At 38.1% G+C, this 24,569-nt stretch overlaps 1 protein-coding gene across 2 annotated transcripts in view; it reads right to left on the bottom strand.

The window, feature by feature from the left end:
• APOO (apolipoprotein O) overlaps positions 1 to 22,291 on the bottom strand; it is a 34,442-nt gene extending 12,151 nt beyond the window's left edge. Inside the window, exons 1-7 of one of the 2 annotated variants that reach the window (XM_075775260.1) lie at positions 22,201 to 22,291; positions 17,150 to 17,260; positions 14,649 to 14,768; positions 11,923 to 11,977; positions 10,769 to 10,864; positions 7,889 to 7,980; positions 1,613 to 1,720 (exon numbers count right to left, since the gene is read on the bottom strand). In XM_075775260.1, the coding sequence (XP_075631375.1) occupies positions 1,613 to 1,720; positions 7,889 to 7,980; positions 10,769 to 10,864; positions 11,923 to 11,977; positions 14,649 to 14,768; positions 17,150 to 17,260; positions 22,201 to 22,209 (591 nt within the window). In that variant the 5' untranslated portion in view covers positions 22,210 to 22,291. Of the gene's footprint in view, positions 1 to 1,612; positions 1,721 to 7,888; positions 7,981 to 10,768; positions 10,865 to 11,922; positions 11,978 to 14,648; positions 14,769 to 17,149; positions 17,261 to 19,108; positions 19,154 to 22,200 lie in introns of those variants that run through there. The other variant, XM_075775250.1, reaches the window with a different exon arrangement.
• Positions 22,292 to 24,569: the final 2,278 nt, after the last annotated feature.

The following is a 24,569-nucleotide window of genomic DNA, read 5'->3' as shown; positions in this document are numbered from 1 at the left end:
CTTGGAGATATTCAAAAGCTGTCTGGACATGGTCCTGGACAACTGCCTTGAGGTGACCCCACTTGAGCAAGGGGTTAGACCAGATGACCTCCAGAAGTCCCTTCTAACCTCAACCAGTCTGTGGTTTTATATAGAAATATAATATACATTTTATATATATATATAAAAACCCCCAAACCCTAATATAAAGTCTGAATATGCACTGCTTTAACACACACTAAACCTATAAGCAAATAGCTAGATACCAATGCAAACACAAACTCAAAACCAAGGATAAATTCATTCACGTACAGTGAATAATATGACTTATAGATAGTGCAGCTACTTTGATGACTATAAGTCAACTATGGAAGAGCACACTTGCTGAGATATTGAGATTTAAAGTAACTAAAGGCATACATGCCTTAAAATGGTGGTATTGTATAAGCATGGACCACAATAGTGCTGGAAAAAAGTCTTCCCTTCACTGGTGAAGTACGCAAGGAAATCATACTGTGTCACTGATGCTCTGTAGGGGAATTAGGGGAAGCTGCTCTGTAGGGGAAATAAAGACAGCTGCTCCATTCTAAAATTAAAAATAAGCATGTAGACATTCATTTAGTTGTATTAGCAATGTTAATTCAAAAATGCTGTCTTAAAGAAACTTCAGTGCTTGCCAAACTCTGGAAAACAAAGCCATTATGTTAGCATTTGTTCCATCATCAGATGCAGGCATCTCTAAGGCAAGACATCAGTCTGCTTAGCATAACACAGAACAGTAATGCCAGATCAAAAAAAAAATTGACTTGTAGGACAGAAAATAAATACTAATGTTATTCTAAGTAAAAAAAATAATCACATATGTCAATGTTAGTCTGACTCCTCATACAGTGTTTAACAATCGGAAATCTAGAAAGCAGAAACTTTCAGCAATGACTGCGCTCGATATCTCACCAGGATGCCCAGTTCAAAGCAGATTCAGAAGAAACTCAATTTTTATTGGCAGTCTTCTGTATGAGAACTGATTAAGCCAAAGTTTCCTAAAAATAGAGCTGTAAGTAATAAATCTACAACTAAATCCATAAGAACTGCATATCCCTATAAACTGCTGGTTTTATGACTAGATAATAGCGTTTAATAGAGCAGCATACAATGACATCATCATGCTAGAGCAAATATTCGTGAACATTCAAAAGAAAACACCAAAAAGGGAATAAATTTGAAACAAGATTTTCTCTCTTTCAAAGAGGAGATATGTAATGGAAAAAAAAAAGTAGTTATTTCAGATTTTTAAGATAGAGCTTGTCAAACTAAATTACTTTTAAAAAAAGTTTCCTTTTTTAAATAATCAAGACTGCAAGAGCCTTGATCTCTAGCATTCTGCTAACAATACTGCCAACTTTCCTATTAAACACTTCATAGATGATACTAAAGAAAACTACCAAACAGCATTTCTGAAAGTTTAGCTTGAAATAAGCTTAGTATTTTTCCACAGCTTAGAAAGATAGAATGAAATCTTTGTCTTCAGAAATAAAAGCTCAGTCAGAGTGGAAAAAAACCCACTATTGTTCATATATTCTTTATCTAGAAATGCAATGGTAAATTCAGAATTTAAGTTCCTCATACTTCTTACCTTATCGCTTTTTTTCCCAGATTTCTTCTTTTTAGGATTATCCTTCCAAAGCGATTCTACAGCAATATATCCCTGAAGACTCCAGTCATACAGCTGTGTACCAGCAACCTTTGAAACAGAAGATATTAGGAAGCATGAATTTAATAATCTGGGAAATATTATTTTGCTTCTTTTTTAAGTGGAATAGGTCTCAAAACACAAGATCTTCGACATCTTCCTGTTCAAGCTCAGGGTATAAAGCATTAATATACGTCTTGGGAAAAACAAATATACATAAGCAGTAAGAAAAGCCAACTTGCTCAAAAACTGTTTGAAGACCACCTGAACACATATCTGTATAAAAAGGGGTGGAATGATGCTGCATGGAAATAATTCTGGTTTTCTTAGTATTCGACACTCAACAGGTTTAACATAAGCAAATCATTTCTTAATTTGACCATTTTAAAGGAAAAAAAAAATCCCCTACTTAGTTTGTCACTATTTTGCAGTTTTACATTTTCACTGCTTTGACAGAACAGTACCCCTTTGTTTCTTTTTATTTGCTATTTAGAAGAAAGCCCTAATTTCCCAACAGATAGCTGCAATGAATAACCAGTTGTCAACTGTCAACACAGAAGACAGCTAGGAAAGACGTTGTTTGATATATTACACCAACAGGTAATTTTATGATAGGAAAAATCCCTCAGTCTAATAAAAGAGTATCTCCTCCTCCTTACATGATATGGAACCGTAATATTCATAGCATCCTTTAAAACTCAAGAGTGTTAGGTTTTTACAGCTCCAGGCTCAGGTCAGTACTCACCGTCACATCACTACCAATTTTCTTACAAATAAAGAATGGCAAAAATGGACAATTTGCCCAACCAGACAGCTATTAAACTAAAAAAACTTATGAAATCGAGAAGTAAGAAGGTATCGCCGTATCTCCCACAGCAGGCAAAGCTGGAAAACTAAACCTACGAGAAGAGGGCAAGCATAAAGGATGTTTCTGAAACAGTTTCTGAATGAATTTCAGTTTCTTCCAGTTTCCAACAATTTGCCGCTCAGAGATTTCCTGAGCTAGAGGTGGTTACTACATGTATAACAATGCCGAAGGAATATCCCTCCTAGGAACTTGCTGCACCTCCCCTTGAACCCCGTGCAGATTTTTAACATCCTGCGCCAAGGAGCTCTATTGCTGGGCACACACGGTGCGAAGAACCACTTCCCTTTGTTTGCCTGAACAAAATTAACTATACCGGTTATGGGCCAAGGGATCTGCTTCTGGGCAGACATCATGTTACTACCTTACAGAAGTTATTTAATAATTAGAACTAAAAGAAAACAAACCCAAATCAGCAACTACATTTCCGAATCATAACTAAATCCAAAACATAGGCTGTTTTAAATACAAAGAGCTAGCATGTTTGTCACCACATTTGACAATTACAGTTGTACTTCGGTTTTAAACAAGTCTGTATGCTGCACTGAGTTTTCTCTATATTTGAAGGTGATAAAGGTCATCAGAAAAAAGCACACCAACTGTTGCAGGGATGAATATCTTAAATCTCCCAAATCCTTCAATTCAAACGTTACAGGTATAGACAGTTACCTTCTTTTTCAGTATCAGGAGTGTTCATTCTCAAGTACTTCAACAAACTAGTTCTGAAAGTCAGAGGAGCCTATGGCTCATCTGGTAAGATATTGTGATCAGTTGTGCAAGCAGTACAAACCTACCAGGACTGAAAAAGAACCACAATAAACAAACAGAGGGCGTTTTGTTTGTGATGTTACTGAGGACACAGCTATCAACATAAACTGAGAAACAACAACTATCCATAAGCCATTTTTTGTTCCTGCTTAAAAATACTCCATTAAAATACTTAAAAACACTCTAAATACCCAACAGTACAAATTTAAAAATATTCTTATTATAGGAGTTATATGATCAAGGGAATTAGGAATTGCACTAACTGATAAACTGGTCATTCATGTTGCTGCAGTAAAGTAGCTACATCACAAGGTAGGTTAGTCCACCACAGTCAACCTATGTTTCAACACCGTACACACCTCCCAAGAGCTGGGACCCACGCACACGTTCACAGTTCGCATGGGTTGAAAAACAGAGTTCTATATAGACTGCAAGCTACAAGTTATTTTTATAACCACCCAGCGCATCCTCTCATGGACACAGCACTGGAGTCATGTGTTAGGCTTGTGGTTTATACCTTTTTCTCTCATGCAGCAGCTGAAGAGGAAGCAGGTGGGTACTGCAGTTGCCACCACTGTCCTTGGGAGTGGCAGTTCCAACCAGGAAAAGTAAAAGGAACAATAATAATACAAACAGTTTGTTCAATTGTTCAAAGTGTTCATTCCAACATTCATACAAAGAGTTCCTTTCAAAAGAGGGGCAAGTTTTTCCATTCGTTCATCTGGAATTCTTAATTCCTGGAAGATAACAATTTCCAGCTTGTTTGTGTTAAATTACAACATGCTAAAATACCATCTCTGTTCAATGCAACACTAAGTTTGTACACTAAAATTTGAACAATCAAGTTCAAAAGTCAGATCGAGTGGTTCTCAACAGGGACTCTGAAATAGTTCGAAAAGTGACCTTGGGCCACAAACACCCGTACTAGGCACTACTGGGACAGCATCAGCAGCCTCCAAGGCCTGATGGACATGTAAACAAGCTCCCATATTTTAATTCCACACAGGACCAGAAGCATACAATATTGACTATGCCATATGTTATAGGTCAAGATTATCGAGCAGAATTATGGTTAGCCATTTTTTTACCTACATCGCACATTGTGAAACTTAACTGCTGGCTTTTCTACATTTATATTGTTAACAAAAGTAGCCACAGCGCAATTTCACAAGCATTTCATTCTACAGCAAACATGGATCAAGTGACCCAAACTCCTTCTTTTCAACCCACAGCTCCTGTAATCATGTCATGCTTTCAGTTGCGCCAGTACAACTGTTTGTGCCTTATGGACTGAACTGGGCAAGGGAGGAGGTATAGCTTCAAAAGACATAGAAATAATTTAGTTTGTTGTCAAAGAAAGGAACTTACGTATGAGGAAGCTTTTTTTCTTTCAAGAAGGTGGTAAGCATAACACATTTCAGGAAATTTGAAAAGTTCTAATAACAAGGAACAAAAATTAGTTCTAATGATAAGGAGACTGATTTAAATAACTTCATAATGGAAAGTTTTTTCTGGATGGAAGATAAGTCACAGTAAATACAAAATATTTTGAACGTATTATGACTAGCTGGAAAGCAATACAGTTCCAAAACACTAGTTAAAGTTCCACCAGAACAAAATAAACTTTAGTATTAAATTCAGTTCCCTCACCACATACGCAGCCTAACCATTTGTTCAAAATTATACCAATTAAAGTAATGCTAGCAGTGAGGAAATAAATCCCTTACAAATTTTGTGATTTGTTAGAACGATGACAAAAGCAGGAAAAAAAATAATTAGTCTGTGCATTTCTTTCATCACCAGTTAGATGAAGTGTCTGAAAACTACCTATTACCAATGATGAACTCTATTGCTATAACTTCACTTAGCAACTCATTAATTTTAATTAAAGAAGAAAGTTTTCTTCCAGACAGATGCATCAAGTGTTGCACCTCAACTGCATATATATTTTGCTGTGTTTATTTCCAACTGTCAAATGGATATGGATTGAGAGCAGCCCTGAAGAGAAGGACTTGGGTGTGTTGGTGGACAAGCAGCTCAACATGAGCCGGCAATGTACACTTGCAGCCCAGAAAGCCAACCGTGTCCTGGGCTGCATTGAAAGCAGTGTGACCAGCAGGTCGAGGGAGGTGATCCTGCCCCTTCTGCTCTTGTAAGACCCCACCTGGAGTTCTGCATCCAGCTCTGGGGGCCCCAGTACAAGAAAAACATGGAGCTGTTGGATAGAGTCCAGAGGAGGGTCATGAAGATGATCAGAGGGCTGGAGCACCTCTCCTGTGAGGACAGGCTGAGAGAGTTGGGGTTGTTCAGCCTGGAGAAGAGAAGGCTCCAGGAAGACCTGAGAGAAGCCTGCCAGTACCTGAAGAGGGCCTACAGGAAAGCTGGAAAAGGACTGTAGTGATAGGAAAAGGGGTAACGGCTTTAAACTGAAAGAGGGTAGATTTATATTAGATATAAGGAAGAAATTCTTCGCTGTGAGGGTGGTGAGGCACTGGAACGGGTTGCCCAGAGAGGTTGTGGAGGCCCCATCCCTGGAAGTGTTCAAGGCCAGGTTGGATGGGGCTTTGGGCAACCTGGTCTAGTGGAGGGTGTCCCTGCCCATGGCAGGGGGGTTGGAACTAGATGATCTTTAAGGTCCCTTCCAACCCAAACCATTCTATCTTTTATCTAATGAAAAATCTTTAACAAAAGTGGGAAGGGGAAAAAAATAAACAATCAAAAGAACAAACTGCAAACACCACCCAAAACTTTTTTAGTCTTTTAAAGTATGGTCAAATCTGAAAGTTTACCGAATGAAGGGAACTATACCACTGTAAATGAAAAAGCAGTGATGAAGTACTCAAATATGGAAGAAAAATAAAAACAACATAACATAAAGAATAAATAAAAAATCAAAATTTATGTTCCAGAATATTTCCTATACAGTTCTATTAACTTAACAAATGAGCTTTGTACTGCCAGCATCCCTGTCTAGGCTTACAGAATTTTTTTGAAAGGCCTATGCAACATTTCAAATTAATTACTAGACAGGGAACTGCTTCCAATTTCAGATTAAAGCATAAAAATTATGGATAGTAAGATCTAATATGCTTAAAACTTTGCTTTTTTTAAAAAAGCGCAAGACAGATTAGAGGAACCAAAGCAGTATCTAGGATATCACTCTCTCCACAGAATTTTCCAAACTCATACATCTAGTGTCCTGACCAAGTCAACAAAGCTATTCCAATCAAGTTTCAGGCTCATGGCCTCATATCAGATTTTTCGTTACAGTCAAACTAAGAACTGTGAATTAATCAAAGGGCAATCACGCACTTCAAAGTTTTTGTAAAATAAACAAGGTATTGTGAAGCTGTTAGTAGCAAATCCATAGTTAAGACTGAACTGAGCTTCTTTAAAAACAATAACATCAGCTTGAACGCCATTCAATCACTTCCCACTTCACTGTTCCAAAGGCAACTAGAATTTCAATACAGTTTCCAACAGAAATGTCTACGCTTCTTAAATTTTGATTTTTTTTTTTTTCCTGCCACTTGCATAATTTTCACTCCCTGAGAATAAGTCAACAGAACTATCTGCATTTAGAGCATCTGAATTCTGGAAGCAGTAAAAAAAAGATTCCATCAAAGATCGGGTTATCACCATGCTGGCAGAGTTCAAACACAGTGGTTTTGACTCTCCTTAAGTCAATGACCTTTCAGTTTTCAAAGAACATCATATGTTGTTGAGAATACCATATTTTCATCCTGACATCTCAGTGTCATTCACCAATAACTAGATAGCAAATTTACCAAAGCTTGAAATATAAATAATTTCTGACACACTGAAATACGTGCACTGCGAGTGGTTAAAAGCTGGATTTCAAAAAAAAGAATGTGGTGGACAACTGAGGAATCTGCCAGTACAATTAAGTGTGGACAGCAAGGCACATGAATGAACATCAGTAGGGGCCGTAAGCAACTGTCTGGTCTCTTCAGTTCTTTCTTTCACAGGAAATCCACTTAAGCAACTCTAAGTTAAGTTAAACAGGTTTCTTATGTCTGAAACAACAAATGCATAAACAGGAAAGGCATCCAATAAGCAGCAGAATTCATACTGTGCATGCTATCTTTCTTAAAACTCTATCCAACAAGAAGAGGAAAACTTCAATAACAATGTTTATCTCAAAATGTTGTTCCTATGATCTCTCTACAGAATCTGCCTTTTTTTTTTCCCCTCCTTTCCTTCAAATCCTGTTTTCATTTGCTCTCAATATATTTCAGGCTTCTTTAGTATTGTAAGTAGACATGAAAACTGCACTTACTAAGCATATTTACATTAATTTATAATTACTTGAGGTTAGAGATTCAGAAAGGAAATTATGTTCCTCAAACTGAAGACACTGCTGCAGATGTTAGGAAACAAAAAAAGTCACCAAAAGAAACAACATGTTACTGCCTTTCAGCCTAGACTGCATGTTCTTTGACAAAATCTTTTAAGTGCCATGCACACTGACATGGCTTTTAAAAACGGATTACCAGTTAATTTGAAGGTAGGAGGCAATAATCAAAGTAAAAGACACTTCTCCAAAGAAAGATATCATCACTGACCTTTGCAATAGAAACTGCTTGCTGAGGGTAATACATGGAGGCACCAATACCCATGAGACCTGCGGGATACACTAACTTCTTTATTTTTGAGCCTGTTTCATAACAAGAAAAAACAAAAGAACCCAAAACATTGTTAGAGCATATCTTAACCAAAACAGCTGGCTCTATCCTTTTATTTATAATCAAAACAATTTTGTTAAATACAGTTTAGCATATTTTCTGTTCAGTCCTACTGGTTTAAGAAATGATTACTCTGATCAGTAATTATTCTTTTAACCTTTTTAAAAGAACATTTTTATTAACATCTTTCCATAGTGAAAATTATCTTAAATTATATTTACTGTAATAATAGATAATTTATTTCAGTACTGAATAATGAAGTAAAAACCACAGCTAAGAGATATTTAAGAAAATTATACCAACCGACACTCTTTTCTAAACTAAAAGGAAAAACTCAGGCAAAGACAGGTTAGGATAGCATTCTTCTGATACATCAAGCAGAACAAAAGACATTCCAATACAAACTTTGTAAGTTACCTTGACTCACAAATATTGTTTCTTCCACGACTTCTCTTATGAATAATTTTTCTCAATTCACTATAGCAATTTGCAAAGCATTTGAAAGTACTTGTAAACTAAAGTACTTATGATTATGCCTATTGCTTAGTCCCCAACTAAATTTTGAACATTTTAATCAATTTGAACTCTCAATTCAATTATACAAGTCTAAAATAATTTAACTGCCTGAAAAGTTCATTCTCTTATCATAGCTGGCCACAGGTTGTGCATCCTAGCTGGCCAGTGACAATATGCATCACTGAATCAGTTACAGGGCTTGCTGCAGCACATCCAGTCAGACAGGAACATATAAGGGAGCAGGCAAAGGAGAAAAGCAAGCAGTACAGGAGACAACAGGTCACAGGACAGACGTACAGGAGTCACGACACAGTAGTTCTGTTTCTCATAGAACAGCCTGTTCTATATGTGAAGCCACACATCCTTCTAATAAAGGAATAATGAATTTTGAAGAGGAAATGCAAATTAGAAATGTTTCATTTTTCCACTAACGTATGCTCATGATGAGATGAGAAATTTAGCAGTAAACAAAAGGCATTTATAAAGGGATGTTGCTAGTCTCGTGAAGAGGGAACTTGGCACCAATTAGCTGTTAGAAAGTACAGAAAAGGCAAGCTTTATTGCATCTTTATAGTCAGAAAAATTAATTTCTGGGAATGATGAAATCTTCCTTAGTGATAGCTTATCAGTGTCCCTACAATATCACTTTAGAAATAAATGTAATAGTTGAAGATATTAATGCCTTGCAGCAGGCTGCTACCTGCTGGAGATACCCATGAGAGGGAAGTTCAGGAATACTCCTGTATCCATTCCAGTACCACTCAACAAGGTTAGAACAAATTATCTACAATGGGATTTTAAACCAAGCTGGATGATTGCACAATATTCACATGATTAAACTCTGAATACCGTAGTTTCTACTTAGTGGGCAACTGTATGTTCAAGTATTATGGTTAGACCTGGAAGACTTTATCTGTACCTTCCAAGAAGGGAATGTTTCCAGTGCGAGGAAGGAAGGGATAAAAAAGAGGAAATTAGGTTCTAACTTTCTGTAGCATTAAAATTAAGAGGCACTTCCTTTTACAGTTTGAATACTTTCTGGAAATAACAGTTAGTATTGTAAACTATAACCAGACAAAAAGTTTTAAAATTATGGCTCCCATCATAAAAGATTCACAAATCAGACATTTGTATTATGAGGGATTTTTAATTTTATTAAACTTAAGACCCTCTAATCTCTCAGATCAAGCCTCAAGACTGCATTTCCCCCCCAATTTTGCTACAGTTGTAAATGCTGGAAACTGATCTCATTTATAATCACGTAACTCAAGGAGCAGGAATTTGGAGAGGAAGAACTTCAAATGGATGGAGACCTTGATTTTCTTTTTTTTTTTTTTTTTAAAGTACTGCTTTCCTCATTTTCATTGGAAAACTAAATATTTTTGAGAAGTGCATACATAAATGCATATATTACAGAATGCTTTCCATTTCTACATAGCCAAGCACACACTTCCAGTTTGTTCAACATATACAGGCCCCACAAAGGTGTATTTTTGTCCAAAGGAAATCCTCACTAGTATTTAAATTCTATAACTTTACAGTTCTGTTACCTACAAGTTTTCTTTTTGTGTTACTTTGTTTCAATGTATTAGGAATATCTCAATACAAACACAAAATACTTTTTCACAATTAGCATTTCTTAAAATAACATTTATTTCTATGAAAGCATAAACATATTCGTTTCTTCAACCAGTGTGATGAAATTAACTGTATCACATTTCTATAGCACAAAATGTGCATGTATTTATAGTACACCCAGAGTTCACAAGTACTTTTGCCGAATATCACAACCTGCAGCAGCTCTGTGCCTGGACACACAATACTTTGAAGGAACTTGAATATACAATTGTACATGGAATCATAGCTCAGGATCCTCCGGATTTTAGCATAATTTATTGCTCTCTAGTTTTCTACAGTGACATATGTGATCAAGAATTTAAAGAATTAAAAAGATTTTTAGGCTAAAAAAAGCCCCTTTCCTACTTTTGCTATAATAAGCTAGAACTGGAAAAGATCAAAGACTAGATTCCAGTAACAAATACAGCATTCATAAACAATAATTGATGGTTATTACACACCTTTTACATGGAATTTCTTTATTATTGGAGGAACACTATAGAAACATGCTTGTACAGTTACGTCAGATCTCATGCGTCACAATTAAAAATTAGTATCCAAAAAACCCCACAAATAAATTACTTATCCCAAACGATAACATAAGCAGTTCAAAAGGTTCCCACTTACCTCTAGCAAGAAACAATCCAACAATTCCAGCAAAACCTATCACACCAAGCCTTGGATAAAATCCAGCAGGGGGGTTTTGGAGAAATCCACAGCCCTCTGAAGAGAAGTCAGAACAAAGTGCTTTAATGTAATGTGAAAGTGTTTTTGTGATAAGGAATCATCAATACATGCTGGCAATTGTTACAAAACATAAAGAGTTATCAAAACACATTTAACTATCATGCACATTTTAGATCTGCTGGCATAAAATTCAAAGCCTTTGAGATCTTCTCTAGTGACACATGAATGAAACTGAACATCGTATTGTATTTACCAATTTTCATAGAAGCTTTTGCCTTTGCTCCTGGGCCATCTGTTTTGGTTTGCTCTTTTGCATCTCGATTATATCTTTTTTCAAATTAGTGACAAAAACCTTTGCAAAATGGATTCTTACATTTACATGTTAACAAGAATTAGTTTCAGTAAAACACTGTACAAAAAACAAATCACAGAACAAAGGAAAGACACAGCATAAACAAAGCTCGCTCCAAGATGGGAGTCCAATGGGGGAATGGAAAACTATAAAAAAATCTTCCATACAAAGGAATTCAAAAGACTGAGACTGTTAAGGAAAAGACACACAGTATCTGAAATGAGCTCTAGATAGCATCCATGCTCAGTCCTGATGAGCCTAAGTATAGAAGGATGCTTCCAAAACCAAAAATAAATACAAATTATTTCAGATTTATTCAGAATTCTTAGGAGATCCAAGGAAGTAAACCAAAATGAAAAGGTTGCAAACATTACAAACAAAAGCCCTAACACTTGTGACAAGTAATAAACATTGCAGGAAGTTTCAGTTCCTAGACTGAGTCAAGCAAATACTACTGACTTGGAATAAATTGTGAGGTGTTTTTTCCTTCTTTTCCTGCATAACTGTCATTTTTAGTGACGTTGGCTGACATTGATGCAGGTCTTGGATTTTAACTGTTTAGAAATGTAGTGTCATAATGACCTACAAAGGAAATTTAAACAGATATACAGTGCAAATAAAGTAGTCTTAAATGCATTAGAAATTATTATATATGTAACACTTAGCAGAATTCCCTTTTAACACAAGATATTGCATGGTCCTGTATTTTAAATTGCTCATTAAGAAAACTAAACTGATTTACCTCTACCATGCTCAACAGCTTTTTCTAATTTGGGCATAGCTTTGGCATAAAGATCCTAAAAAAAAAAAAAAAAAAAGAAAACAACAGTAAATAGATACCAAGTAAGTAAAATATAAACTACAGATTGTGACTGACCTGACAAAGAAAAGAAAAAACCCAAAAAAGTGTTGAGTCCCTAGAAAAACTTTTTATTCCCACTTCCACCCTTCAGTTAAAGGGCTATGCTTGCTCAGCATTATGTCTGGCATAACATACAGCTTTTTCTCCAAGTAGTTTTTGGACACAGATGAAATAGAATACCTCACAACACAGAAGTTGACTTCAATACTCCACTGAGTTCCTGATCAAGTAGCTGAAACTTGGGATTATCTCAGGTTTCTCAGTGTTATGTAGGTATTGCAAAAATACTTGAGTAGATGCAAAGGAAGGGAGAAGTTTATTAATGTTGTACTCCCTAGCACTTCACAGGGGTACATGACTCATTCTGTGATGTGACAAATTCCACTTCACAAGAGATATCTTAGACTAAAAAAAGTGTAATTTTGAGGCCACTTGGAAAATGAGATGCCCATACAATGTCCAAAGTAAATCAACAGAGCACTGCATCAACCCCACAAACTAGTCCTAGACTTTTTTTCTCAGACTGAAAATACACAAGAAGTAAAAGAATTCACATTGCATTTTATCAAACTAAAACAACAATAAAAAAATCCCAATAAAAGCAACCCTGCTAATTGTTATTATGCTAATAATCCTTCAGAGACACAGTGTAAGACTGTCTATCAATTAGGGAATAAATTCAGAAACATGTATGGCCAAAGCTAAAGCAGAGAATGGGCTCACAATGCCACTTGAGCTGTAGCTGTGCAGAAGTGAAATCATTTGTTTAGGATACTGCATGGGAGATAATATCTTTAGGACTTTCATTTCCTCACTGGCAAGAGTGACTTAAAAAACTTGTCACAAAAAAAACCCCCAAAGGGTTAGCATGTGACAGAGAACACAGCTCTAAATGGGTGTTGGTCTTATTAAAAGGCAATGAAAAAAAGGACATACTCTAAAGATCCCAGAGACTATGTAAGTCTGATCTTCTGTCACAGCTCACACATAACTGGCTCATTTCTACATCTGTGTTTTGAACTGACTTTCCACTACGGTTAAGCAAGCAGTTTTGAAAAAGTAAAACAGATATATGAACATGACCAATTTTATTTTCATTATCCTGGGTTATGTTTTTAATTTGAAAGTCAACCAAGAGACACCTAAAATGTTATTTTCTTTAATGTAGCAGGGGGTGGGGGTGGTGTAAAACCAAAACTACCTCTGACTACAGTTAAGCAAGCAAGATGACCCCAAACCCATAAAGTTTACATGCCCACTTCATACAATGAGTCAGTAAACCACTGCCCGGAAATGGCTTGTTGTGTGAGCAGACGAGCACATCTTATGTAAATGATCACCACGTAGACAAAAAAATGAAGCAAATAGGAAGACAACAGGCCAGTGAGACATAAAGCACTGTTCAAGGCTTACCTGCAGTCAGTCCAACTGGGCAACTAACCTCGCCTCAAATTTCATTCTCGGTTACGGTTACGGCAGGCAACTAAACAGAACCCATGTGTGCAGGAGGTCAGAGCTCTAACTATACTGTGGAAAATCCCCCCTTGTCCTTCAAAACTGAAGTCAGTACTCCTGCTCATGGCACTTCAGAAACACATCACTAGACTGAGTAACCTTGAGTATTTCTGCAAAAATGTTTCAGTACCATTAAAGGTTAGTACCACAACACAGAAGGGAACCCTGATCTGAACATCTTGGCTTTCTATAGAGAACTGGAAGAACAGCTTGCAGCTTAAGAAAAGGACTGACAACAGCCAGAGCACATGCAGAGAATCACCTAAAGTTGCCAAGAGGCAACCAGATGACAAGGATGCTCTTGCTTCAAAAGTAAGCCTCAACATTTGCTGGGCCAAGAAAGAGCAAGAAAGACATCACATGACTCTGCAATCCAGTATCAATAATTTAGGCCTTGACTACAAAGACCTTGGTTTTCCTCTATACTCCAAAGACTATTTTTGCATGTAATGACCCTTTAGTATATATTTTATTAGGTAGCATGTTTATGAGAAAGTTTTGGGGTAAGGTCTGGGGGCCAGGTTTGCCACTACTAGTGGCTTGGGATTTTCTCTCTTCCAGAGAGCCACGTTCCTTCCCTCAGCATTCCAGTTCAACAAATACCAATTTGTTTTCATAGAATCATAGAATGGTTAGGGTTGGAAGTGACCTCAAAGATCATCTAGTTCCAACCCCCCTGCTGCAGGCAGGGACACTCTCCACTAGACGGGTGTTCTGCAAAGTTGCATTGTGTCACAGTTGCAGTGAGGACAACTCTGTATCACCGCCCCAAAACACGTTGCTTGATATTTTATGGCATTCTCCTTGAGCCTGGAGAACGAAAATTTAATCACTCTCTGTCTTCCTTCCAGATATCCCTAGATATATTTAAGCTTAAAGTTTCTTTCAGATAGCAATTCTATGCTTTAGTTAATTTTCTTTTAATTCTTTTAATTCTTTTAATTCATAAAAAATGTGAAAAAGCAAGGGTTTAGTTCTTTACAGCTCTTAACTTTTACTTTGCTGCTATCTATTAATTGTGTGTCTAAAAAACCCCACAGTTCAACCCTTACCACTGCCCCATTACCAGATGTGATATAAACCCCTTATACCTGACACCAGGCTGTGTATGGCTCCATAACATGCCGTAAACGCGAAACCCCCTCTTCCAATTGGGTTTGTGGATTCTCCACATATTTAGTCTCACGAGCTGGAGAGGTGTAGAGTGACAGCTGTGAATATTAGCAAACAAGAGGTTAAAACCAAAGATGTAATTGTGTAAGTAGGTCTTCAGGGCATGAACAGTCTCACCAGAGGACACCTAACACAGTGCTTACTACATAAACAATGTATAATAAAAATTCAGGCACAGCTGTGAGACGACCATTATGAGCAAAGTTTAAATTATATATTACAATGAACATGACTTCTAATTGCTATGCAATTCATCCATAGCTGCTATATGATCCAAGTCACAGGTTATAAATTAATATTAAACCAGTTTAATGAGAACACAAAACATAATTGTGAAAAATGTTTCTGGTCTTAATCAGCACTTCTGGTTTCCAGTTAACATACTAAATGTACTAGAACTCTGAAATCACAATCTATTTTTGATTTCATTTTCTATATTTGCACAAGCCGTCATTAAAGAGTAAGTAGTTTCTAACAAAGGTAACATCCGATACAAATTTGTCTGTTTGTTACCTAGCAGGAAAATGGTACAACATCCCAGTGCTGCCATCATTACCCACATAAGCAACTGACAGCGTTAATAGCATCATGAGGCTGAGCAAATAAGAACTGTAACATCCACCTGAAAAGCAATGGGCATCTTCACATAATAAATTCTAAACCACCGTATTCAGTGTTTAGCATCACAATGTATTTATTACAATTACCTAAACATATTTAAAATTGTATTCCATTAAAAAAAAGACTGATGTCTATAATGTTGAAGAAGAACAGCGAAGTTTAAATCCAAACAAAAGATGTTCAAATTCCTAGCAGTTTATACACTATAGTGATGTTTAGTACAAAAAGCTTGTATTTTATATCACATTTCTACTATATTTGGTAGTTCATTATAAACTGATGTTTCCACATATTGGTGCACCCAAGTGTAGCTAGCCCTCTTTTCAAGATAAGCTGGAAAAGAACTGTATCTCTATCATAATAAAAAAAGCTGCTAACCGTAACAAAATATATAATGACATAGAATTTATCAAATAATCCTATCACTCGTGCAGCTGGGCATCCCATAATACTTTGAAAGACAAGCACTTTAAGTCTCATTTCCCTAAGAAATCCGTTCATCTCTGGCAATCATAGTCACAATCAGTTTAACTTTGATCCTGTTAGACAACCTAACAGCCATGTCTGGCACAGGGACAGAAGTCTCGGAGATAAGGAAATTCCCATATATTTTATGAAACTAGACAGCTGACAGAGCGGAGATCCAAACTAACATACTCTGTGAATGGTAAGAAAGGCAGCCAAAACTCCACGGCTTGCACATTCTGCTTTGCTGAAGCTGATGGGCAAGCCAATTATTCAGCACACATGTAACTTCAAACTGCTGCCTCATTACTGACTCACGCCAGCGGCGGTGTAGGGCACGCGACGGCCCAAGCTAAGGTTCCTTCACTGGGGTGAAGCCAGGGGACTGCCTCAGCTATGGACCCTCTCGTGAGGATCTGCCCATGCAGACACATCCAAAGACACCTAAGTATACACAAAAATAAGATTCATTTAGTTTCACTGCCCATGTAACACCACTTTAGCTTGGGTTGAAGTACTTAAAATGTTTAAACATCTACAAATTCTCATGGATATAAAGCTGTATTTGGTTATGAACTACTTTTTTTTTTTATTTTAATGTTAGAAACTGTTAAAAGCCTACCCTTTGTAGCCTGGTGAGTCTACAGTTCAACATGGTGCTTTAAAGCTCTACTTGTGATATAACCAAGACGTTTGTAATGTCTTAGAGAAACAGTAAAGTAACAGGTTTTCATTATCCCTACTTATTGTTTTTGTTGTTGTTTAGGTCTGAATGCTGTAAAGAAAGGAAAACTGATAAAATTCTGTAGGCTACTATGTCTGATTCAAAGCATTTCAGACAAGAATTTTGCCTGTAAAAAAAGAGAATGTTTTTAGAAAGAAAAACTTTTTTTTCTGTTTTACTGGAGAACATAAATGAAATTTTATTAGAATTTGTCAACAGTACTTGTAATAAAAAATACATGGTGTTACCTGGATAAAAAGCAAAGAAAATATTCCTGGGGATTTGAAACATGACCAGAAGAAAATCTACAAACGTGAAAAGGTAATTTCTGAATGAAAAACAGAAGGCTTTAATGTAGGAAAAAAGATCTTGCACAGAAGCAAGCCTGACGCTGTCAAGCAGAGGGCATCAAATGCAGCCCTCAGGTAAAGGAAGCAAAACTGTATCGACATCTCTATTAAAGAAAATAGAAAGCAAGTTTAAAGGCAAGAATGCAAAGGGAGAAGAGACGTACCTAAATGCTTTCATGCATCAAAATATAACGTCTTTCAGAGTTCTGTAGATATTTCCGTATAGATAGAAGAGCACTAGGGCTCTAACCATACTTACCTCCTCAATTTTCAGCAACTCCTTTTTGGAAGTCTCCTTCTCTGAAGAGGAAGCATAAACCTGGATAGAGAGCAAGCTCAGGCTAACAGGGGTGGCCCCCAGCCGAATTACCTAGAAACATTACAGGAAGAGTTGTACATCATTAAGTTGAAAGAAAATGGCAACATGTTTGAATACATCCATGCAGACAATGTTTATGTCCCTGTATATGTTAATAAGTGATATAATAAGATGCTTAGAAGGTAGGAGAAAGGGGAGTCAGTGGTACACAATCTAATGCTCTCAGGCACTCAAATGATAACACCTAAATTATTCAGGTGGTATCTAGAAAAGCCTAAGGCTAAAGGAGACAGTGGATATAAATGCTCATCTCATCAGTTTTCATCTCACAAAAAATCTTCTGTTTTCTTTCACTTGAAACATATTTTTGTCAATTTAGTACAGATATTAACAGTATTATATTCATATTTTAAACAACTTCGTGAATGTCTGTAACACCTCCATTTTTCCACAGTTAGTACCAAAAAGTTAATTTTATTTCTAGTTATCATCTGCATCTAGATTTAGGAAAAACAAACAAAAAAAGAGACTGTCATGGTTTACAGTTGAAAGTATCAGAACATAATCACTGCTTTCTAAGAATTTTAGGAATGTCTCCTACTTTTCTGTGAGAAACATGAATTACAGTGCATCATGACAGATACTTGACTGTTTTTGAGTACTTCAGATTTAATCCAGTCACAACACAATCACCATAAGGCAAATATAATTCTTCCCATACTCAGGACCTACACTAAATTGTTTTTCTTAACAGGAGAGACTGCTTTAACTTCAAAAACAGACGATAAAAATCTTCAATGTGTAGCGAATCACGAAAGCACAGAAAGCATTTTCCAACAAATGCACATCCTTATTGACAGCGAGATTTAACTCAAGCAACGGCAGTTCCGATGGGAAACCTTTCAACATCTCATATTCACGCTGCTGCTCAGACAAACGTGGCGAGTTACAACAGCCTGTGGTTTGTTGTATCAGGTCACAGTGTAAGTGGATCTACCAGCCTGAGGCCACCAAACTGGAGAAGTCTGGCTCTGCTCGTGGTATCTGTTCCCAGAAGTCCTGCTGCTCACCTTGCCCTAGCTCTGGTGGCCGGACGCTTCCACCGCGAGGCAATTCACCTCGCCAATTTGGCAAAAGATTAATCCTGAAAAAGAAGTGGAGAGCTTTGTGCGGGGTTAGTACGTTGAACCCAGCCGTGAAACAGCCTGACAAGCACCAGAGGAACTGTGTGACCAGGGAAGAGGGGATGAAAAAGGAGAAGGTAGCAAGCCCTCTTCCTTTTCAGAAATACTAAGGGTACATACGTTACGTTGACCTAGCTGCTTGTGAAACTGAAGACTTGGCCAAACCAATACATCCTTCACGCCATTATGATGACAACTGACCTAGCACCAGGACAATTACTCTGAAACTTTGTTTCTGCCCATTGCAGAACTGTTAGAAAATAGCTTTAAAATGATGCAGACTACTTGCTCATTGTGAACGGAACAGTATTCGCAGCTTAAATTTCTTCCACTGCTTTGCAGATGGAACATTTATTAAATGTAACCAAGAGACTCTTCAAACTCAAAACTCGACTATGTAGCTGTCAAACTTCCTGAAAATGTTCATTTACGTGTACAGAAACAGCACACAAGAACTAGGTCATAGGATGGCTTTTCAGAAAGACGTAAGGGATCTGATGGATCAAAAGGTATGGAAAAACTTGCTTAAAATGGAAGTTTTTCCTTATTTGTATTTATGGACTCATTATTACAGCACTATAATGAAACACCACAATAACCAGATCAGCTGTTTCACAGCCAAGGAAAGATGTGAGCAATCTTTAATAACGTTTGCTTAAACAAAGACTTTTCACATACTTTCATTAGCCAAGATAAAAACGTGAACGTCACTAACCATTAATAACTGTAGAACATATTTCCTCATTCTTTCCTTTTTTCACTGCAAAACTGTTCTGCCACTGAAAAGGCAAAAATCTGAAATGCATTTTCATTCTGAAAAATATGCTTTCAGTAAAACATTACTCCCTGTGATTTTTGGAACATTTAAGAATGAAACACAGCAGCTAGAAAAGACATCAAGACATTCACTATTTCATTCACTTTCCTCAAAGCAGTTTCAAATTTATTTAAACTACAGCTACCAGTTACCTGACCAGCCTTATTCAGTGCAAATATTTCATGTGAGCCTAAAGTTCAAACAAGTCTAAAGCTACAGAGAGCTTTGCTGGAGCGACTACTAAATCAATGGCGTATACTACACTTAAAAGAGGTTACCAGCAGAGGAGGCTTTTGAAATAAGCCTTGAAAAACACAACTTGAGAGAGTCAGAGACAAGTGTCTAAGACTTAATTCCTGAATACGGCAAAAGTTTGTTACATGAATACACATGCATAGTTTTTACATTTTCTATTTAACATTTCTACAAGCGTCCCTTGCAGTAAAATACAAACCAAAAATCCCAAAAAACCCAACAGCAACATCAAAAAATAATACTTTAATTAAGGTATAATTAATTATTGATAACCTCTGTTTTGGAAAAATAAATCTAGTCTGCTGTGTTAAACAACAGGTGTTTTTTGCTGCTATTCAATACCACTTATATTGTTTGAAAATTATCTAAATGTCATCAGCAGAAACAGTAAACCAAATATTTTAAATATTTGAGATTTGTATATAAAGATGCACACAAACAGCAGAGCGTAAGGATTGTTAGTTTCACAAACAAGTATCAGTGATGACAGAACTACTCATACTGAAAACATATTATCAAAATACTGAAGTGCACATGTTTTCCAAAGGTTTCACATTTACATTTTAAACAAAACAAAATTAACCACTAAAAGTGCAAGAAGAATCTCTCCTTAAATGCACTGTTCCAGTGATACTACAATGGTCTTCTATATCAGCTAAGTTTATGGGACAGATACAAGCGGTACTAAAGAATCGTATAGATGCGCACCCTAAAAGATTTATTCGGTAGTATGAAAGATTAATCGTTCTACTTTCTGTTTCCAAAATTCACTCTAGGATCTCATTTCTTACTTTCATATTAACCACATATTACTAAACCAACTGGTTTGAGCTGTGCCTTCTTACAGCTGCCTGTCTTACAGCTATTCAGTTGATACCAAAAAAGTAGAGCTGACATTCTTCTCTCTAGGTAATGCTCTGCATTTACTCTAAGTAAAATAAAAGATACAAAGTTTACTCCTTTCTCTAGCTGAAGAACTCAACTTTATCTGCAGTCACCAGATCACTGACAAGCAAGTTCCATCTGAAAGTTGGAGGCAAAAAGACCATCACATTTCATCTTCCATTAAGACAGACAGTAAAGCAAGACAAAGTTCTTAATTCTTAACTAAAAAAAATGCCTCTGGGAAGAATAAATCCCATATGAGCCCTCAATACAAAAAAAAAGGAGGGGGGAGAGGGCGGGAAGAGCTAAAGATTAACTGGAACTTTTGTCTGTCTTTCCTCTTGTCTGTGGTTTCTCAGTTCACTTGTTACTGTTATTGTCAGCCTGTCTAACCTGGGGAAAGGAAGAACAAAAGGAAAAACATCCTTAATCATACTTCTGTGAAAGCTAATATTTGCCCTAATGTATGAAGCTGCTTCATTTGTCTCTTCTTTTTCCATTCTTCCCCCTATCTCTCAACCCCAACTGAAAAAAAAAACCCAAAGCCCAAACTCTTGAGCACAAATATCAAGGACAAGAAGCCATCTTCTCCTTTTGCTCTTAGAGGCAAAAAATTAGGTTGGCCTGAAGCACTAGAATCTGCCTAACCTCAATGGTTGAATAAAAATAGTAGTATTATGCATACTACCTCAATCTACAGGTTCACGTATAGTCCCTTTAATGACAGTTCAGCATCACATATGGAATTCCCAACGATTCTGACATAAAATCCTTACATAAGAATTCCAGCAATTGCCCCAAAACTAAAGTATAAAAAAAAAAAAAAAAAAAGTTGTGACAAGAGCAAAGCAAGCATAGGCTGCCTCAGCATATCAATAGATTGATATATTACCAATATATGACAACAGCTTTTAAAAAAACCTCCAGCTTCTCGAGTAGTCATGCCAACCATTTGATTGAAACATACAACTTGGTTTTAGCTTGAAGGGATCTGGGGCTCTTCTTATCAGAGACAGTTGCCTGACTTAAGCCCAGATTCATGCACGTTTCATTCCTTTCCGCAGATTTCACTGACAACCGACACGCAAGGAAGGGAGATTTCAGGACGAGGACTCACACAACCCTACGAATCCCAACTCTGCAACAACACTCACTCACAGCTCCGTGCTGCCCTATCTATGAAGTAATTTCAGATAACGAACGTGGGGTTTGTGCGTTTCTTTTTGCACCACATGGACAGGGCACGCGATTTGGAAATACTGGAGAGGTTAAGAGGTTATGCTGCTGCAACAAGCGTAAAACTAACAGCTCGTAAGAGCTATAGACGAAGTACGCTGGGTACAGCTGTCACCAGAGAACACACGTTTTAGAAGAGATTTATCTCGAACGTGGAAAAAAAAACAAAACCCACAAAACAAACAAACGTTGGTGACAACGCCAGGGGCTTCGCTATACCGCGTCTCGTCAACCGCGTCACAAACGCTGCTTTAACAGGGGAAGCGGGGCCTCTCCGGGCCCGAACACCCGCCCCCGGCCGCCTCAGCGCGGGGCCCCTCCGGCCGCGCTCCCGGGCCGCCCCCTGCCGGCCTGGCCCCGCCGGACAAGGACACCCGCGGAGCGACGGGCCCGGCGGCACGGGCAGCCAACCTGCCGCCTCCGAGCGAACCGGGCCGTCCCGCTGCAAGGCCCCGGGTCGGGCCAAGCGGCGAGGCCTGAAGGGAAGTGCCTCACACCTAGCTCCCGCCCGCTCCCCCCGGGGCGAGGACGGGGAACCCTGTCAACTGAGCGGGGCTAGGGAGAGACGGGCGGGAAACACCAACCGCCACGGACAGGGGCAACGATTTCCTCACCTTGAACATGACGGTGCCGAGCGGGTGATAAACACCGACCGCGTCGCTGCGCTATGACGTCCAGAAGAACCACCCCGCTTTTCCCCGACCCCACATGGTCCCGCCCATCACCCTCCTGCCGCCGCCGCCGTCGCCGTCAGCAGCCAGGGATGAATGGAGCGAAGGAAGGAGGAAATAAAAGGAGGAGATCTTATTTTGAGTTAGTGCTCGCTGTACTAAGAAGCTTGGTAATATTCTAAGTTTCGGTATCTGCAATGCAGGGACATCTTTTTAGAACTTATTTATTAAAAAAAAAATAAAAATAAAAAAAAAAAATGAAGCGCCAGAGCGCCAAAAGCGCACACACGCTATTCTTCGGAGCTGCGAGAGTGGCTCTGTGTGTCACCTTGCGGCATTTATAAAGGGTGTTTGGATAGTCAGAGATGTCTCAGTGCCATTAGAATTTGGATTGGGGTAGAGTACGGAGGTCAAGATAGGGTTGCGTGCCTTTCTAATCTCAAAATGTTAAATTAAACCCAATAAAACTACACCTTTCTCTGTATCTTAACCCTCCTTGGTTTCTGCAGCGGCACCTCCAGCTAAGTCGAGTGAGTTGGACGGGAGCGAGCTCTTTTCCGCCGACATCGGCCGCGAGGGAAGCTCTCGCGTGCACCCCGTGCTGTCTGACTTGTTACTCAGTGGCAGAACAACATCAGAAATAACTCATATTCCCATCAGATAAGATAAACCAAGGCGATATTCCGTTCTGATTTAAATCCCGGGAAAACTGGTCTCATATTGCTGGTCAGTTAACTGCTTCTCTGCTTCTTCAGATGTGCTGGTCAGGAGTTTCCGCCTTTCATTGTCTTTAAGATCTTTTGCAACACTCAGGGCTGAGGCAGCAAAAAAAAAAAAAAGTCGTCCATCAAATGAAGTGACTTACTGAATTCATGTGTCATCATTTTCTGATCAGTTACTGGGATCATGTTGCTTGTTATTTTTAACATTTTGGAGGATATTTATCCTCGTACTTATATCTTGGTCACATAACAGATTTCAAATGCAAACAAGTGCCTTGCTTTTACTGAATACTGTTAATTTTTAGGTAGCAATGAAAAATTACCTCAAAGCTTAAGACGCAAAGATACCTGAAAGCATTTGTCTGTTTCCTTTGCTCAGATTAACTGTTACGTATGGAAAATGCAAACTCCACAGGCTGCACCATCGCAGTCCTGCTGGGGAGGTCGCTCTGTCAGGTCTTGGGGTGAAGGGGTGATTCAGGCTGCCTAACTCCTGAAACCTCGTGGGAACCTCTGCTGCCTGGGTATGGACTGGAGGAGGTGGACTCCTCCAGAGGGTTCCCAGCACCCAGACTCTGCTCTGAAGTGCGTTCTATCATCTTCTCCTTCTCCCCAGCACGGGGAGGGAAGCCTCCTTTCCTCATTTAGGCATGTAAATAAGAACACCAAGAAAATAACGTGGATCCTCTCTTTATGACTTGTCTCAGGTCGTTGTCATCCATCCCCCCCTGCAAATTGTTGTAATTTCAAATAGTTAATATTGCTTTTAGGATATGAAGAATAGCATCCTATTAGTCATGGATTTTTTATTTTTTTTAATATCAAAGGTAAAGCATTTGAAGAACACAATAGCAAACAATCCATGAGGAAGGCTATCGTGGAAAGACAGACAAGGTACACACCCTCTCACAATCTTAAATTTTGTTTGTGATAATTTTTGTTTTTTCTTCTTAAAGAAAATACCTACATTTCTTCATTGCAGTCTCTTTATAGACCTGATGGAACCAGCTATAGCAGGAGCAAATATTTCCCAGACTAATGGGGATGTTAGACCATTGCATTGTAGAATTGGGTGCTGCTTCTCAACAAGCTGTCTGTAAAATCACCAGACAGTCCTTCTTGTTTGTTGGCACACTGGATTATTGCCAGGAGCCATCTGAGGTGAAATAAGATGACTTCGGGTTTGTGCCCTTTCTTTTTAAAGCTTTATTGTATTTTTCTGCGGTATTTCACAGGCAGCAGCTGATGCTTGCAAGTTAATGGGGTAGCAGAAATACCACGAGCAAATGGTACAAGATGAGCTTCGGTACCAAACGCACAGGCTAACAGATGAAACAGATGCTGGTACAATGAAAGACTACAGGCATTTAGAAAATGTTTTCCACTATTTTATTACAGGTTTGGTTATGAAGATTCCCTCTTTAGGAAGGAAGGGTTATATCTAAAGCACACGTGAGCATTTGATGGGTGAAGAATGCTAATAGGCCTCTGTCACCTTTGCATTATGCTTTAAGCAGTTGGTTGTATCTGTGGAAAATAAGCAGCCAGGGTGCGGCAAATGGTTGTGGAAAAAGGATTTTGCAGCATTTT

This window comes from Balearica regulorum, chromosome 1 (genome assembly GCF_011004875.1).
Source record: "Balearica regulorum gibbericeps isolate bBalReg1 chromosome 1, bBalReg1.pri, whole genome shotgun sequence".
NCBI classification, from domain to species: Eukaryota; Metazoa; Chordata; class Aves; order Gruiformes; family Gruidae; genus Balearica; species Balearica regulorum.
Note: the sequence above shows the minus strand (reverse complement) of the source record. Positions and strands in the feature narration are given on the sequence as shown.